This window comes from Podarcis raffonei, chromosome 13 (genome assembly GCF_027172205.1).
Source record: "Podarcis raffonei isolate rPodRaf1 chromosome 13, rPodRaf1.pri, whole genome shotgun sequence".
In the NCBI taxonomy this organism is placed as follows: domain Eukaryota; kingdom Metazoa; phylum Chordata; class Lepidosauria; order Squamata; family Lacertidae; genus Podarcis; species Podarcis raffonei.
The window spans coordinates 8,053,470-8,071,570 of NC_070614.1; the positions used below are offsets into that span (position 1 = coordinate 8,053,470).

The 18,101-nt window shown below is 42.1% G+C and overlaps 1 protein-coding gene across 1 annotated transcript in view; it reads right to left on the reverse strand.

Annotated features, from left to right (window-relative positions):
• The window catches only part of LOC128400278 (40S ribosomal protein S15a-like), a 55,020-nt gene extending 37,994 nt beyond the window's left edge, over window positions 1–17,026 (reverse strand). Inside the window, exon 1 of the mRNA XM_053362438.1 lies at window positions 16,830–17,026. Within this exon, the coding sequence (XP_053218413.1) occupies window positions 16,830–17,026 (197 nt within the window). The remainder of the gene's footprint in view (window positions 1–16,829) is intronic.
• Between the last annotated feature and the right edge of the window lie 1,075 nt (window positions 17,027–18,101).

The window sequence follows — 18,101 nt, forward strand, 5'->3', positions numbered from 1 at the left end:
GGAATTTGTCTGTACCGGGGGGGCACCAGGTGGCGCATTGGAAGATGGCCAACAATAACATCTCTCTGACCCATCGAGGTAATTAAGGGGCTGCTATGGGAAGTATGCAGCCTTTCCCCCCCCCCCAGGATATGGGGGGGTCAGTCCTGCCAGCGGTTTTCACAATGCACCCCCTGATCCGAGAGATGGGGGTGCCGAACACTTGGCACAAGCCCTCAGTGAGGTCAGCTCTTCCTGACGCCGATTCCAATTAGCGTGTGCTGGTTGCTTCAGTTCAGAATTATAATTGGAGACATACGATTCGAGATAAGACTGAAGCACATACATCAAGTAAAGCTTGACAGATAAGGCTGCTGATTAATGGATATCTGTGACCAGGAGTGACGGATGGATAAGTAAATCTTCTGATGAATTAACACTAGGAGACTGTATGTTTGGAACGAAGGGGTGGGGTGGGGGAAAAGAACCTTTTTTTAATCTTTGCATAATGTGATAAAATAACCCCTCACCCCAGAAAGAAATAAGATCGTTGCGTTTTGATTTTGATTTTGATAAGCAGGACTTTAAGAACTGTGTGGGAACGGATTACAACAGGAGAGAAGACTGGTAACGGTGAGAAAGAGGAAAATTTTTATGACGCAGTTAAAAAATGGCATCTCACCAAGACAGGCTTGCCGGAGAAAGAAGGACAGGGGGAGGAGAATCAGGACTGTTTGAAAGAGAAGGAGTACTGGAATGCAAGTTTGACCTGACAGAGCCCCCTGATCTATCTGATTTATTTGGCTAGCCGGAGAAAAAACAAAGGGCAGACCGAAATTTAATTTTGTTTATGGAAGAACTGAACAGAGGCTGTCCCTGGTTTTTGAAGAGTACAAAACCCACAGAGAGACGTCAGTTTTCAGTCTGCTTGTGAGAATCATCAGAGATCGCAAAGAAAGGAATATATGATAACAACAAGATGAAAAAGAAAGTAATAAAAGACTATCCGGATCGAACTGGATAGAATTGTCTAATTAAAGCAGTAAAATAAGTGATGCCTGAAGTTATCCGGAATTTTGGACTCGTGCCGAGCTTGATGTATGGGTACCCTCAACAAAATTTAAAATTTGGCTGTATAATTTGGAATTAATGTGATTTGAACAATGTGATGTGATTGGCCTGTTAATAAAAATTATTTTCAAAAAAAGAAAGAAAGGAATTTGTCTGTACCTACCTATCGGCATTTATTTACCAAAGCCAAACTAAATGGATTTCCCTCGGAAGTTCTAAATGGCAAACTGAGAGGCATCCCTTACCTGAATAGGCTTTGTTTATGTTCCCAGAACATCGATTGTATGAAGCATATTCTACTGCATTGTGGGCAATATGAGCAAACAAGGGATCAACTGATCAAACCCTTACTGGCAAATTTGCCGGGAAAGTCTGAAGCCTCCCATATTAAATATCTTTTGGAAGACAGGTCAAATGATATTACACTGGCCGTGGTAAAGTTTCTTTGAGAGGTTATAAGAATCAAAGATCATTATGCCCTAGGTAAAACAAAAGGACTGCCTTGGTTTTTTCCATCTGCCTGTCTGGTCTTTTTAACTGTATCTAGTTTTGAAATTGTTTTGTGGGTTTTTGGACAGCAATAAAGTACTGAAAATTACAACTTCTGGATTTTTCAATACTTACTAAAAATATGGTGCACAAATATTATTAACGATACAACAGATATCTTATTCACTATTATTTTACCTTGGATACCAAATTTTGTATTACCATGCATTCATTTATATTGTATAATTTAATATCAGCTGAGGAAACCCTTCGGGGAGAAATAGGGGAGATTATCCAGAAACCTTGTTCGGCCCAAGTTAGCAGTTTGCACCTTGTGGTCCAAAGTAGTGCATCAAAAACTACTTACATGTGGCCTCCAAGCACAGCATCTCCTGAAAATGGGTCTCCCCAAGGCAAAAACCATTATTGACCAGTGCATGAAGGATACTGAGCAGCAGAATAATCTGGCCTATATTAAGAAATTTAGTGCTTGGTACGCTTATCTGCCCCCTCCCACTTTGATTTTCGGGCACCTTATTTGTCTACCTTAACCATTCCAAAATACAGACGGGCCAGACTAAATATGTTACCCTCAGCTGTTCTTGAAGGTAGATATCAAAAAATTTCATTCGAGAACCGGCTCTGCCCCTGTGGAGCTGGCTATGTAGAGACTGTGTCACACGTTCTCTTGTCTTGCTCCCTATATAAAGATCTCAGGGACGAGACCATCACACCGCTCCTATCTGCCATCCCGGGCCGCTCTTGTGAAGCCAAATTGTTCTCACTCCTAGCCGACCAGAACAGCTCGACAACAGAGAAGGTTGCCAAATTTATCGAGAGAGCAATGAGACTGAGAGCTGCTATTTGAATGACATCAGTGTCGTCACCCAGATTCCTCGCCTAGGATCTTATTATTATTATCATTATGTTTTATTATTATTATTTTATTACCTCTGCCAAGTTTTAAGTACTGAGATTATTAATTTATCTGCAACTGGTTATTATTATCTTTCTCCCTGTCCTGACCATCCCTCCGAGGTTATATTTATATTTATAATCCTTCAATTTGGCTGGTCTATTTACTTAACCGAACTGGAACAATCTATCAGAGAAAAGGCCGCCGCCCATGGGACAGAGGGTCATTGACGAATGATAATCCAGCTTTTACCTAGGGTTTTAATAGGTCATAAGATTTTATGGTAACTATATTTGTAATGTATTTTTGTCGGTGTTTGTCCTTTGATGCTATGGCCTGTCGGCTACGCAAATAAAGTCTATTGCTATTGCCTTGTGCCAGCAGTGTACATCAGCTGTGTTGTTCTCGATAACTTGGGGACTTTTCTATTCTCACCTAAGGATTGTGTCATACAGGAACTTACTAGAAGAAGCAGAAAGAAAAGAAAAGAAAAGAAAAGAAAAGAAAAGAAAAGAAAAGGAGAAAAGTATTAATATTGGAATTAGCCTCCTATATTATACACCGTACATATGAACTGTATATGTTGCACATACTGGGCTAGACCTTTACAATAGGAAATAACCAGTAAAATTTTTACAGTTATTATCAGTCAGCCTGTTGCGCTTTGTGTATTGTGACAACTGCATTATACATCCCATCAGACGTCAAAGAGAAACAATTAGATGGCTTTTCACAGACATTCGAAGGCAGCCCTGTTTCAGCAAGCTTTTAATGTTTGATGTTATGTTGTCTTCTATTAATAATAATAATAATAATAATAATAATAATAATAATAATAATGGTATACAAATGATTCTGGAATGAAGCAGCTGTGAAACAATCACTGAGGTGGCTAGTGAGCCGCTAGCGAAAAACTCATTCCAAAATTGGACCGAAAACGGATGAGAGCTCAATATTGTGTCTACCAAGTGGTGATAGTGATGACAAAGCAAACTTTCTTCGCTGCTTCTGTTGCATCTGCAGAAAACAGTTTCAAGATACTTTTTCAGCTATAACAGTTTCAAGATACTTTATTCAGCTATATGTGGGATATAGCTATTAATGATAAATTAACATGTGCGCCATTAAGGTAAGATGGGGAATATGCAGGAGAAATGATTTTGAGGAGATATGAAGGGTGTTTGTAGAATTTGCACTGTTAAAACGGAAAGGGGTCAAGCCATCGCAAGAGGTGTTGAAATTTTGGGAGGTTGGATAGTTACAATGGAATGGTCTCAGTGGTGAGGTGCTCATGTTTATTCTTATTTATTTATGATTATTTCTTTGTCAAAAGAAAAAGAAAGAAAAAGATACATTTTCAGGTAGTTAGTAGTCTAACAGAACCACCTTTGCCATTGGGGTCCAGTAAGAACTCCAAGATCTCCTGCAACAATTTTGCATCCAGCTTGGAGTTTTCTGATTTGCATTAGAATTGTTAGAAATTCCTAAGCACTGAGACCAAACACAGGTGTCTCCTTATCAGTCCTTGAAGGCCAGTGCTAGTGAAGACCGGTTAATGAAGACCTCTGATGGGAGGGGGTGTTTGCTCCTTCAAGATGGGAGGGGTGAGCACTCAGTGTCTCAAAGGTTCCTTTAATTGAGCAACATGATCAGTTACATCAGGTCATGGAAAAGGAGCCAGTGTTTTGCTTAAAGCTGGCTTAGGGAGCTTTCTTCACAATGCAGTTACTATTACCTGCTATGCTGCTAAACTGAAAACTGATGCACGCTCAGAGACCTCTCCCTCACTGCGAGAAGTGAAGCTACAGGGAACCAGGCAGAGGGCCTTCTCGGCAGTGGCACCCTCACTGTGGAATACCTGTCTTCAGATGTCAAGGAGATAAAGAACTACACAACTTTTAATCAAAAAAAAGATGTGGAAATCTGGAACAGGCTGAACCTATTGTTTTGGGGGAGAATTTCAACAATCAAAATGAATGTCCTTCCAAAGATGTTGTTTCTGTTCCAGATGATTCCAATTGTGGGTGGGCCTGGATGTTTCAGGGATTGGCAGAGGGAGCTATCAAAATTCATTTGGCAAGGGAAGAAACCCCAAATTAAACACAAATTACTAACTGGTAATGAAAATGGGGGGGGCTTTGCATTGCCAGACTTGAGGCTCTACTATGAAGAGTCCTGCCTCTGCTGGTTAAAAGAGTGGATAAGCTTGCAGAATACTGATTTATTGGATTTGGAAGGATGGAACAATAGATATGGGTGGCATCCCTATTTAGGCTATGGAAAAGGAAAAGTACACAGGGATTTTCTAAATCGTTTAATACGGAAATCATTTATACACTGTGTGGGACAGGTAAAAAAATTTATTGGAACCAAAAAACCTCTGGTGGTTATCCCCTATAGAGGCTATCTCAGTAAAGAGGAAAAACATGGGGGGGACGGACTGGGCAACCTATAAAGAAATCTTAGAGGAAGACCAAAACCAACTTAAATTGAGAAAATTTGAAGAAATCAAACGTCATCTTATAGATTGGCTACAGTATCGTCAACTAAATGATGTTTTCAAATTAGATTGGAAGGTATCAAGGTTGGAAAAAGATATATTACAGAACAAAAAGAAAACACTACCCAAAATGTAAGACACCTGCTAGATTGGGAGGTTAAGGAGCAGGAAGTTAAAGATGTGATGATCAAATGGTCAAAGGATTTTGGTTACTCCAATCAGGTGGATGACTGGGAAAAATTATGGGAAAGAGATTTCAAGTTTACTGCTTGGTACACACTAAATGAAAAATTTATGAAAATGCTTTATAGATGGTACATGACCCCCAGCAAATTGGCAAAAATATATAAAACAAATTCAAACATATGGTGGAGGTGCAAGCAAGCGGAGGGAACAATGTACCACATGTAGTGGAGTTGTGGTTTTTTGTTGTTTTTTTCAATGGGATATTGTCTAGGATGAGGTTTTTTTAAAAAAAAGTTTAAACAAACATTTGTGAAAAAACCAGAAGCCTTTCTTCTAGGCATTTTGACATCTGATATGCCAAATGATAAAAGGAGGGTTTTCTTATATGCAACAACAGCAGCAAGAATGCTGATTGCTAAAAACTGGAAGGGAGGGGGAGAACCCACGAAGGAAGAATGGCAAATTAAATTATGTGAATATCTAGAACTAGCAAAAAATGACAGAGGCAATCAGGAACCAATCAAACCATAAATCCAAAAATGAGTGGGATTGTTACAGAGTATCTAGAAAAACATTGTTCCCAAACAAAATCCTTAATATGCTTTGGCTAATTTTTGCAAAGTAGATAACAGATAGTTAATGTGTATTATGGGCCTGGCATGCTCTGCATCAGGTCACGGGATTGTGCTCTTAGAAACTGGAGCACACCTGATCACAGAAGATGGGAATTAGGGGAGAACGGAGGTGGCGTTGACTCCCTGAAAAGGTTTGATAGGGAAAGGCACCAGAAAAGCACCAAACGGTGCAAAAAGGGGGTTTCCCAACCTCTCCAGCACAAATTAAAGTGAAGGAGGAGGGGAGAACCTCTGATTTGTTTCAGATTTGTCATGGCCAATGGCCAGTACAATAAAGTGATTTGGATTGGATTGGACATATTGTGAGTGCATTTGCCAACCCTAACCCAGAAGTAAGAACTGAGACCCTGGGGGCAAGGGAGTGGGCAAAGCAGAGGCAACCAGTTAGATGACAAGAGCACAAAACATCCTGAAGATGCACACTAATTTCTGACATCTCTGTTTTCATACGAGACATTCTTCCTGCCCGCACTCAAAACAGCAGCAACCCTGCATCTACCTGTCTCAAATTTGGCAGGATCCCTTCCCACAGAAAGGGTGGCTAAGCCGGCAAATTTCACCCAACTGCCAAGATTTTTGTTAAAAAAATAGGAGCCCCCCCCCCTTTTAAAATAAAAAAGGTTTTTGCTGCTGCCTTGTGGTTTTATTATTCTGTGATTTTACAGTAAATTATACCATTGTTGCAGTAGTATTTTATTTTTTGTTTAAATTGTTAATTTTAGTTTTAATGTACCTGCATTTTCTGCCCCGGGGTCCAGCTGAGCAGATTATCAATGCTCTAAATGAATAATTGTTATTCTGCTTGGGAAAGTAGACATTGCGATAGAATAGAATATGCACTCTCTTAGGAAAAATATATTGCTTGCAAAGCTACTCCCTGTGGCGATCACACAGGGTCCCCGGACGTTTCACCATCTATTGATCCCTGTGCCACCACTTTATTTCTCGCTGCCACCACCCAGGCCCTACCTGGTACAATACTGAGTGCAGTCAGGGTTAAATTGGAACATAAACCTCTGTTTATTTATTGCAGTTTAACAAGCGTGTGGTTTCATAAATGGTATCGGTCAATTACAATCATGGGGTGCCTATCCAGACCTATAACTTCCGCTACCTGCTCTCCCTCACTAAACCACCTCTCAGATATTTAATTGTCTTCCTAGCTGTTCCTGACTCAGCTTATTTTGCTACACTCACTCAACCTACCCACAGACTCTATCCCAATTCACTCCCACTCCAACCAACGCCCAACAAACTCCTCCCTTCACCCCTCCCAGAGCTGGTTTTATAGTCCCTCTGACTCCACCTCCATGGGTTCTGATTGGGTAACCTGTTTAACTATTTCACCTCCAGCACTCTCATATGTTAACGTCACACTCCCTAATTCATATTGTGATGAGTTTGCGGCGAGGGGGAGTTGGCTGTATGTCAAAGACCTTTCTATACCCTTGATCCAGCAAGTGTTAAAATATAAACTAGACTAACTTCCTGGTTAGGCAATCACCTGGGTAATGGGCCATTAAGGGGAAGTGAATCTGGGTGGGGCCAGCAAATGAGTGGGTGTTAGATAGTTAGATAGACAAAGCCAGAGTTGAGGGCAGAGAGCGAAATGGTGTGACTTAGAAGCCAAAAACAGCAATCTTGGAACTGAGAGAGACAGAGCAATGTTTTATTTCTGTTTTGATCCAAGGCTGTGGCTATGAAGGAAGCAAGGCTCTCTTGGGGTGTTGATGCTGTGAACCCCTCCTCAGGTTGTATATATGTGTAAACAAACCATATATCATAAAGACACCAGAGTCTCAATTGTGCCACATTGCAAAGGAAACACGAACCCTGGGTAAAAGCCTGGAAGCCCTGAAATCTCTCCGCTCAGAGATTGGGGTGGCATTAAACAAAACCTCGTTTTTGTTTTGGGGGGTACAAACAAGAGCACCGCAAGACATAGAATCATGACTTGCCTTGACAGTGCTTTCCTAGTTTCAGATATTTGTCTTACTTAGCAAATTACATTCTATTCCAGAAAAAGCAGCTGTTAACTCAAGTCTCGAATACTGCTGGAAATGAATCAAGAGGTACCAACAATCTCCACGGGTAGTACGTAGAACACGACTGATTTGATACATGACAAATCAAATGTTCCTGCTGGGGGGGGGGAATGTTCTGCAGCATGAATTCTTGGAGGTAGGCCAAGTATGTAAATGTCACAGTCTTTGCCAGATGCAGGCACACAGATCAGATAGAGAAGAGAGAAAAGAAGTATTTCTCAGTGTCCAGAAACATTGTGTGGGGACAGATAAGAGGGAGCGATTTAGGACTCTAAGTACGTAATTTAAAGGTAAATGTAAAGGACCCCTGGCAATTAAGTCCAGTCACAAATGACTCTTGCTGAGGGAGCCGGCGTTTGTCCGCTTCCACAGTTTTTCTGGGTTATGTGGCCAGCATGACTAAGCCACTTCTGGCGAAACCAGAGCAGCGCATGGAAACACCGTTTACCTTCCTGCCGGAGTAGTACCTATTTTTCTACTTGCACGTTGATGTGCTTTCGAACTGCAAGGTTGGCAGGAGCTGGGACCGAGCAACGGGAGCTCACTCCATCACAGAGATTCAATTGTCAGTGGTCCCTTTACCTTTACCTTTAACTTTACCCTTCCCTGGTCCCTATACCTTATTATAACTTAGCCAAAGCACATATAATGGAAATATTCACATATTCTTCCCCTTCCTACCAATGCCTCCAAACACACACACCCCAGTTGTTTTCTTGTGTCCTTAATTACAAGGTGGGGCCTCCTCATACCTGTTTCTTTAGAAAGTGCCATGTACAAAGATAAACAAGAGTTGTCTGAAGTATTGGGAGGGGAAATATTTTTATTTAGGTCTGGATATCTGAAAATGCAACCCTCCTTTCCAAAGCCATTTTCATTCATGGTAATTCTCCATCTGTGACCTTAACCCTAACCCCAATCTGTGTACAGGTCTTGAGTGCTCTCTTCATGTGTACATTGGGCCATGGTTGTTATGTTTATAAGTCAAAAAGCCCTCAATTTTCTATCACATATGACAACACCTGTGCACGATTCTTCACAGAATGTATAATTCATTGCCTTCAAACAATTGCCACTTGTGTGTCTGAGTGATACATTTCTTAGAGATCTCGGCAGGATATTTATCAATTTGAATAAGTATATATATCAACTTTTATGCTATTTATATATAATCAATTTACTTTGTTTTTTGACGTTGCATATTGATGTTGAATATTCATGTGATGCATTGTCTTTTTTTTACAGCTCCTGAAAAAGGCCTTAAATTATAGTTGGATCAAACGTGCTGGGCTGTTACGAAAATAAAACCTTCATTTTGTCAGCATTTTGGACACTTACCCATTTTTGCATTTTATGGTGTCAATTATGATGAAAAAGGATGTGGGTGATGCTGTGGTCTAAACCACTGAGCCTCTTGGGCTTGCCAATCAGAAGATCAGCAGTTTGAATCCCCGCCATGGGCTGAGCTCCCGTTGCTTGGTCCCAGCTCCTGCCAACCTAGAAGTTTGAAAGCACACCCAAAAGTGCAAGTAGATAAATAGGGACCACTCCGGAGGGAAGGTAAACGGCATTTCCGTGCGCTGCTCTGATTCCGGTGTTCCGTTGTGCTAGAAGCGGCTTAGTCATGCTGGCCACATGCTGGCCGGGAAAACTGTCTGCAGACAAACGCCGGCTCCCTCGGCCTATAAAGCGAGATGAGTGCCACAACCCCAGAGTTGTCTGCCACTGGACTTAACTGTCAAGGGTCCTTTACCTTTACCTTTATCTTGATGAAAAGGGACTTGCTATGACAGGCAAGGGCTTTACACCTTAGATGAAGTTTTATTTCTGGGGACTGCCACTTTACCACAGGATTCTACCCATGAAGCACCCCTGACCCCATCAGGCTCCACTTCCATTGCTCCTCAAGGCACCATAATTTTATTCTTTCAGAAGCTGGCCACAACACATTACACTGCATTTGCTCCTGTATGTCTTCCCTGCAATCTCTGAGACAATTTCCATCTCACCATCAGATACTGAAGAAAATGGACCTAGCAGGACTGCATTAAACAGGTACAATAGGCTTGAGAAGGAAAGCTCTGATGTATGATGCTGTTTAATGTTTAAGATTCCAAAGTTGCTGTAATGTGCAGCCAGCATTTAGCAGCATACAAGCTTGATGTGCGTAATAAAATTTCTATTCCCAACTGTTTGTTGCAATTATCATCACCCTGCTAACCATGGCAATTGTTTAGTCCATCCAAAAGAAGAATGTATTTAGAGGCAATTTATCTCCACAACAATGCTTTAGAATTTGGCAAGACAATTTGTCTTTAAGATCAGCTGCAGGGAAGAGCATGTTTTCTTTTTGCAGCTGGTGTTGTGTGCAAATGGAAAATTACCCAGACACTTCCTAAAAGCCTTGAAAATAAGTATCGAGCTTTGGCTCCCACAGTTATTCTGGGTCTGATTATCACTTGCCAAGTCTCAGCTAAAGTACAAGATGCAACATGCACTCCAAAGAGTTTCGTGGAGAGCAAACACAAATAGAACCTATGACCCAAGTCCATGTACCAAGCACTGGGTAGGAATCTCAGAGTGGAAACAAACATTTGTTAGCCAAGGACTTTGAGAATCCCATTCACTTCCTAACTGAGATCTAGCGCCGAGGGCCTTCTGGCGGTTCCCTCATTGCGAGAAGTGAGGCTACAGGGAACCAGACAGAGGGCCTTCTCTGTAGTGGCACCCGCCCTGTGGAACGCCCTCCCATCAGATGTCAAAGAGATAAATAATAACCTGACATTCAGAAGACATCTTAAGGCAGCCCTGTTCAGGGAAGTTTTTAATATGTAATGCTGTACTGTTTTTAACACTGATTGGGAGCCACCCAGAGTGGCTGGGGAAACTCAGCCAGATGGGCGGGGTATAAATAATAAATAATTATTATTATTATTATTATTATTATTATTATTATTATTATTAAACGTCTGCTAACTGATGAGGGGAGGTTGCATTTTGCAGGCTACAAGAAGAACTCAGGCAATGAATATTTTACCCTTCCTCCACTAATTACTTTCTGCTGTGAACCCCTCTACCTCAGAGTACCTTTCCACCCAACGCTTCTTTACTTCAAATGGCATGCATCTTCCATCACTTTTGCAGCTGATCAGCTGATTCAGGGTTCTTTGATTGCCCCAGCAATTTTAAGATCAATGGTGACTCCCCACAGCAAAAACCGTGGTCCCAGAAGCCCAGCTATCAAGGAAAGAAAAGGGAGTTGAACTTCAAACATTTTTCTCCCTCTCCCTGTCCTTAATAACAGAGGCTACCCTCTGAGATCAAGCTAGTTTTGTACGGAGAGAAATATATGCACGTATAGACAGTTTCTGTACACTTTAGATATGCTGGTGCTTGTTGTGTGTCCCCCCCTTGTTTTTCAGACGGCTGTTGCTGTTAGATATGCATTATGTTTTATATTTGCACCCAAGATAAGTAGGTAATAACTTATGCTATCAGACTTTATTTTATAGGAGTTGAGTTTATTGCTGGGATGACATTGTGTATAATTTGACTTTGCTGTTCTGTGTGTGTTCACATTCATTATGCTCTCTATGTATTATGACTATGTATTGCTTATTATTATGAATTGTATTTATATAACTTCTAGGGGTTTTTTGTATTGTAAGGCTGTTATGTTATGTAGTGACATACATTGTTTATTATGTTCTGCATTGTAAAGCATACTGCGTTCTTTTGAAGGAAAGTATATAATAGGAATTATAAAAATGAATTTAAAATAAATAAGGTATGTGCGGGTAAGGGTTTGAGACTGAACATCCTGAATAGCTGCAGTACTGTGGCTGAACCTCCACACATCGGCAACTTGTAGAGTGCCACACACTCAGGAGAGGTGGGAAGAGACATGTTCTCTTTGTGTGAAGGAGTTTGTGGGTGGTATCCAGTCATTCCAATTACAGTGACTGCTCAAAGTAGACCTTAATAGCATACAGTCCTTCGTCCTTACTAAGGTGGCTACAAGCGATAGACCACATGACTAATAATAATAATAATAGTTGATGGAAGAGGATTGGAAAAAGTTCAAGGATTATCTACAGAAATATTGTAAAATGTTTGAATGTTAAAATGATGTGGGATGTGAAGGTAACATGGCATTTGGGATATGGTTAAAAGAGCTATGAAAAAAGAATCTTAAAAAAGAGAAGGGGGGTATGACTAGAATAAATATTATGTTAAAGTATATAAGGTGGAGTAAAGGACCAAGATAAGGGAAATTAGAGACATAATAAGTGGGAACATATAATTATAAATGAGGTTTGAAAGAGGGTTAGAATTTGCTGAATTTGACGGAATAAAGAGGAACACAAAAAAGAGAGATGTGAGGAGGTCAGGAAAGAGGGATATAGAACCTTGAAACTTAAAAGTGGATTTTTCTTTTTTCTTTTCTTTACTAAGTGTGTATTTTCTGTTTTCTGTTTTGATTTATGTGATTGTTTGATTTATGTGATTGTATGATTTCTATGTTTTGTAAAATCCTAATAAACATTTATTATAAAATAATAATAATAATAATAATAATTTATACCTCTAGAAACATAATAAAAACATCAAGCATTAAAAGCCTCCCAACACAGGGCTGCCTCCAGATGTCTTCTGAAAATTGTGTAATTCTTTATATCCTTAACATCTGAAGGGAGGGCATTTTGTATGAATTTTACACCATACAAAAAAATTCCCTCTACAAAGAACACAGGTATTTTAACAAGTTTGGGTGTGGTGGTTTTTTGGAAGGCGTGTGTGGGGACCTTCATTGATATGAGTTCCCATCTGCTGTCTAATGACACATGCTTACCATAAGAAGTCTCTCTCCATGGCTATTTCCCTTCATAAGAATGAGCAGGTTGCCCTCAGAGAAACATGGAGATTGGGATCATAGTGGTTATTTGCATCTCACTGTCAGGGAAAGGGGGAAATGTTTGAAATGCAGCTACTTACCCCCTTGATCAAACCCATTGCTCTTACAGGGACACAGGAGGTGTGAATGATGAGGTGGACATGGCCCAGGAGGAAGGAGCAGAACCACTGCCTAACACTGCCTCCAACTCCCAACCCTCCTGGATGGTCCAGGAGAATACCATGGTCAGTAGTATCAAACTGCCTCTATCACATACTCCAGTTCAGGGAAGCTTATCTATATAGTCCAGGGCCTGTTAAACATCAACTCCAGGCAATAAGAGCAAACGTAAAGTCTGCTGGATCAAGTCAGTGGCCCATCTGGTCCTGCATCCTGCTGCCATGGTGACCAACCAGATGTCTATGAGAAGCCTACAAACAACTGAATTTTAGATCCTTCAGAAGCCAACTGGAAAGTATATGCAAGACAACTAAGAATGAAGTTAGTTGCCTCCATAGAAAGCTTTACACCACAATTATTGTAGTGTCTCCATTGAGCTATCCAGCACAACATCATGGGTCCTATTTCAGTTGATGTGGCCTGATGAAATGGACAAGGTGTTTGCAACAATGCACCCAACCACATTATCCCCCTCACTCTTGCCCCTCTCTGTTTCTTGAAGCACACTGCTGGGGTAGTGGCCAACACTTTGCAAATGATGGGGTTCAAAACAGGGTTACAAAGGAAGTGTGTGAAATAAATCACCTACATCATATGACATCAGGTGATTGGCAGGTGGGCAGCCCCACTCCGGCAGATTCCAATTCTCTACTCCTGATTTAAACCCTAGTTACTGATATAACAATATAACTCAGGTGGTTAGGAAGGCCCAACAGAGACTCCATTTTCTCAGGGTTTTGCGAAATGACGTTAAACAACAATTGATGACTGTCAGGAGTGCGTGCAGGAGCCGGGCCCTGTGACCAGTAGGGCTTCGCAGGATGGGGGCCTTCCTAAGTTTGTTCTGGAGAGGCAAGGCGCGGCCGCACAGGTGAGGCCGCTTGGTAACTCACTGCACCTGGTGGCTAGAGCCGGGAAGGGATACAAGGTCAGCATTTCCCTTCAGCTCTTTGCCACAGCAACATGTTTCCTGCCTTGCCGCGTTTGGCTTCTTGCTTCCTGATCATCGCACCTCAGCTTCTTGACTCCTTGCTTCTTGACCCTCAGACCCTTGACTTCATGCCTCCCTTCTTCCTGACCCTCGGATCCCTGGCTTCTGGACTCTCATTCCTGCTCCCACCCCGCCATCTTGACCCCGGTCCCGACGTCCTCAGCTGGGACTTCGATTGGCCGTAGACTGGACCGTGACAATGGCCTCCTTCTACCAGCCCACAATAGAAAGTGTCCTCTCATATTGTATCACAGCGTGGTACATTGGCTTGACAGCCACAGACAGAAAGTCTTTATGGAGGGTGGTGAACACAGCACGTATCATGGGCTGTCCCTTGAGCCCGCTAGATGACATCGCAAGGGATCGTTGCATTAGAGCGAGAATAATTCTCAGGCACGATTCACACCCCGGCCAGCACCTCTTTAATCTTCTACACTTGGGCAGGAGATATAGAAGTATAATCAGTCATAAAGGTAAAGGTAAAGGTACCCCTGCCCGTACGGGCCAGTCTTGACAGACTCTGGGGTTGTGCGCCCATCTCACTTAAGAGGCCAGGGGCCAGCGCTGTCCGCAGACACTTCCGGGTCACGTGGCCAGCGTGACAAGCTGCATCTGGCGAGCCAGTGCAGCACATGGAACGCCGTTTATCTTCCCGCCAGTAAGCGGTCCCTATTTATCTACTTGCACCCGGGGGTGCTTTCGAACTGCTAGGTTGGCAGGCGCTGGGACCGAGCAACGGGAGCGCACCCTGCCGCGGGGATTCGAACCGCCGACCTTTCGATCGGCAAGCCCTAGGTGCTGAGGCTTTTACCCACAGCGCCACCCGCGTCCCATAATCAGTCATACCAACAGGCTAAAAAATTTCGTTTCTATCCGTGGGCTGTTAGGCTGCTGAACAGAAAATAATATAGTGTAACTGATTTTTGGGGTTGGTGTGTTGTGCGACAAGCACACAGAGTGCAATGAGACTGAGTGTTTGGGGGGGGAGGCTCGGTTAATTTCATTGTACACAGGTTGTACATTGACAATAAAGGTATTATGTAAAAATGGCTTTCAGCTGTTCTTCATGACATCTTTCCTCCGTCATCAGCACACAGCATGCGAACTACAAAAGGGCAGCAGAGCTAAGGGAAGCAGAGCTGAGGTTCTGTGTCTGCTCAACTGCCTGTCTTGATGGAGCTCTAGTAGGACTGTGCTTCGGATTCGACGCTTCACTGTATCCTGACTGCTGGACTTCAGACTTGGCTACTTGGATTTATCCTGACCTTTCAGCTTTGCTTATGTGGATTGACCCCTGCACTTTGAACTTTGCATACTGACTTGCTGCCGGGTAGACCAAGGGTTCAGAAAGGCAAAACAGTTCAGAAAGGCAATCTGTAAAATTCTAGCAATAAGCGGATACCATGTATCATACTGTTTCCTCTGACTATCTTATATAGAATCAAAAAATCTCAAAAATTCAATGGTTTGACAGTATCTATGTTTTAGGATGTAATTAGGTGATTTCACCATTGATGTCTTCTACTAATTTATGAGTAGAGGGCGATGTTTATGTTACAAATTTATTGTAATGTATGATGTTGGTCTTTTGTTTTTGTTTTGCTTTGGTTCTTGTCTGTTTTTTGTAAGTCTAGGCGGTTTTAAATTTGGAGGTTTAAGTACATTATGTTGGTATGGGAAACTGTCGTGTGATGGGCCAATGGCCGTAATAAAGAATCAATGTCAATGTCAATGTCAAAATGGTTTGACAGATTTCCTTGGTTCCAACGGCAAATGACTCCTCTGGAAGAGGGGAATCCTGTGCTCCCCCTGCCTCCATAATTCCTTAAGCATAAGGTCACATTCTCCTTGTCCCTCCACAAGGTGTGAACTTAGCCCCACATTAAATCCTGATACAGGAAAGCCTTGCAGGGGGGCTTGTTTAATTTCATTGTACACAGATTGTACAATGACAATAAAGGTATTATTAGGGGGGGTGTAAATACTCTTATTGTTCTTTGGGGAATAGGGTAGTTAAAAGGTATCAGAAATGGGTTATTGACTGGTGTTTATCGGCTTAAGGAGACTATCAGAAGAGATCACAAAGGGTAAAGAGAAAATATATGAATAAGATGGCAAATTTGTTGGGATCAATCATTCAGAAACTTGAGGGTACCCCACCAAAATTCCACCTTGCCCAAATCTTGCAGGACAAGGATACCCACATGACCCTGAAGGTGGCTAGATTCCTGGTCGCGGTCCTTTCCCAAAAGCGACGCCAAGGAGCACTACAAGCTAATTAAGGCGTAGTATGCCTTTCCATCTTATAGTATTTTATTGTTATAGTGGTGTTTTAGTGGTTTTTCCCTACGGCACAAGCTGCCACTTATGTGTTGTTTTTACCTGTATGGGCCTATGGCCGTAATAAATGAAATGAATGAATAAGATGTGATGTGGAAACAGCAAGATAAGATTGGATAGAACTATGAATATGTGTTTGGACTGTTGAACATCTGTTTGGACTTCTTTGGACTGATTTGGACATTAATGCAGCAGTAAGGAAAAGATCAGAATCCTCCCTCGGATCTTGAAGTATGGGACCCCCCCAACAAAATTTTAAAATTCGGCTCTGTAATTTGGAATTTTTGGATGTGGTTTGATTCAATGTGATTGGCCGGTTAATAAAAAATTATTTAAAAAAAAAAGAAATGGGTTATTGACAGGGGTGGGTGATGGGCTCATGTTTCTACATGCCAGACACTCCTACTTTGTGGCATATTTGTGATGTATTGATGATGCCATTGCAAAATGCATTATGGGAAATGGGAAGAGGTCTTAAAAGTTCACGCAACCCCATGTTCAGGATTCCTACTCTGTGTTTGAACCTCGTTGCAATAAATAAAGATCAGGTCTACTGACCACTGTTTACTTCTTTAACTTGGCTGGAGACCCCCTTTTGCTGACCGGAGAGACTCACAGGGAGTGGCACCCCGACGAGCTGGGCAGCGGAGTAAATCCACACCCCGGGATTTTTCCTTATCAGGAGCAACCAGTTCTGACCACGTGTCACTATCCTGAACATCCCACCTTATTGTGGGATCTTCTGCTGCCCTCTCCCTAAATTCTGCATCATACTCCAGCGATGCGGCCTCCCCTGCCATTAACTTGGCTTTTAGGATGATATGTTGGTAAGTTGAATAAGTGCCAACCCCTGTCTGGGCAAGCCGATGATATAACCCCCACATAAATTGAGAATGTGGTCATCCAATTATGGAAGTTGCGTTCGACAGTTTTCTTTTCCTTCTGCTGGTTGCCTGGTTTGGACTTAATACTGCAGGATGAGGCTGGCGACAAGAAGGCCTTAAAGCATAAGATGAACACTGAATCAAGCTCAGAAACTCACTGGGAGGTTAAAGCATGCAGGTCACAGAATTCAACTTCTTTTTTAAAGAAAGAGAATTGGGATATTCTCATTAAATAGTGGAAGCTCCCATAAGCTCCAACATTCCTGCGTTTCATCTCGCTGCACACATATAGGTCATATACATCTGTTGCCTTGAGCCAATTATAACCTTTCCACCGAACCTACCTCACAGGATTGTTGTACAGAAAAGATGTGCGAGGGAAGGGATCATGTACAACACCTTCCACAGAAAAATAGAATGAGATAAAAATTTAGCTGTAAGCTGCCTTGAGCCCCTCTCAGGGAAAATGGTGGGGAAATAACAGCAACAACCAACACCAGAGAATTATTAGGAACATACCAGAGTGCGAATCCTACTGAACTCAGTGGGACTTACTTCTGAGTAAAAATGCTTAAGATTTAAAGTGGATTGGTGACTGTTTCCTCCAAAATTATAGGAAGGGCTTTATACGCTAGCTTCACCATTTCCTTAATTGGGTGCAGGTATTTTATTTTTAGCGTAACAGAACTCCATTTTTGCACCTATACACATACCAGGGGTGCCAACTTGAGTAAAATATGGGGGGCAGGTATGCCCTGCCCCATATAACCGATCACTTGAGGCAGCACCCACCCACCATTTGAATGACAATGCCCATTAACTTTGGGGGGGCTGACGCACTCAAATATTTTATTAGGGGGGCCCAAGGGCCCTAGGAGTTGGCTCCTGTGATGCACAAACCTTTTAATTGTTCTCATTGACATGGGGGGGAGGGGAAAGCAAAACCAGGACATCCCTGGATCAAATCAGAAACTGGGGTGGCTTCTGTAAT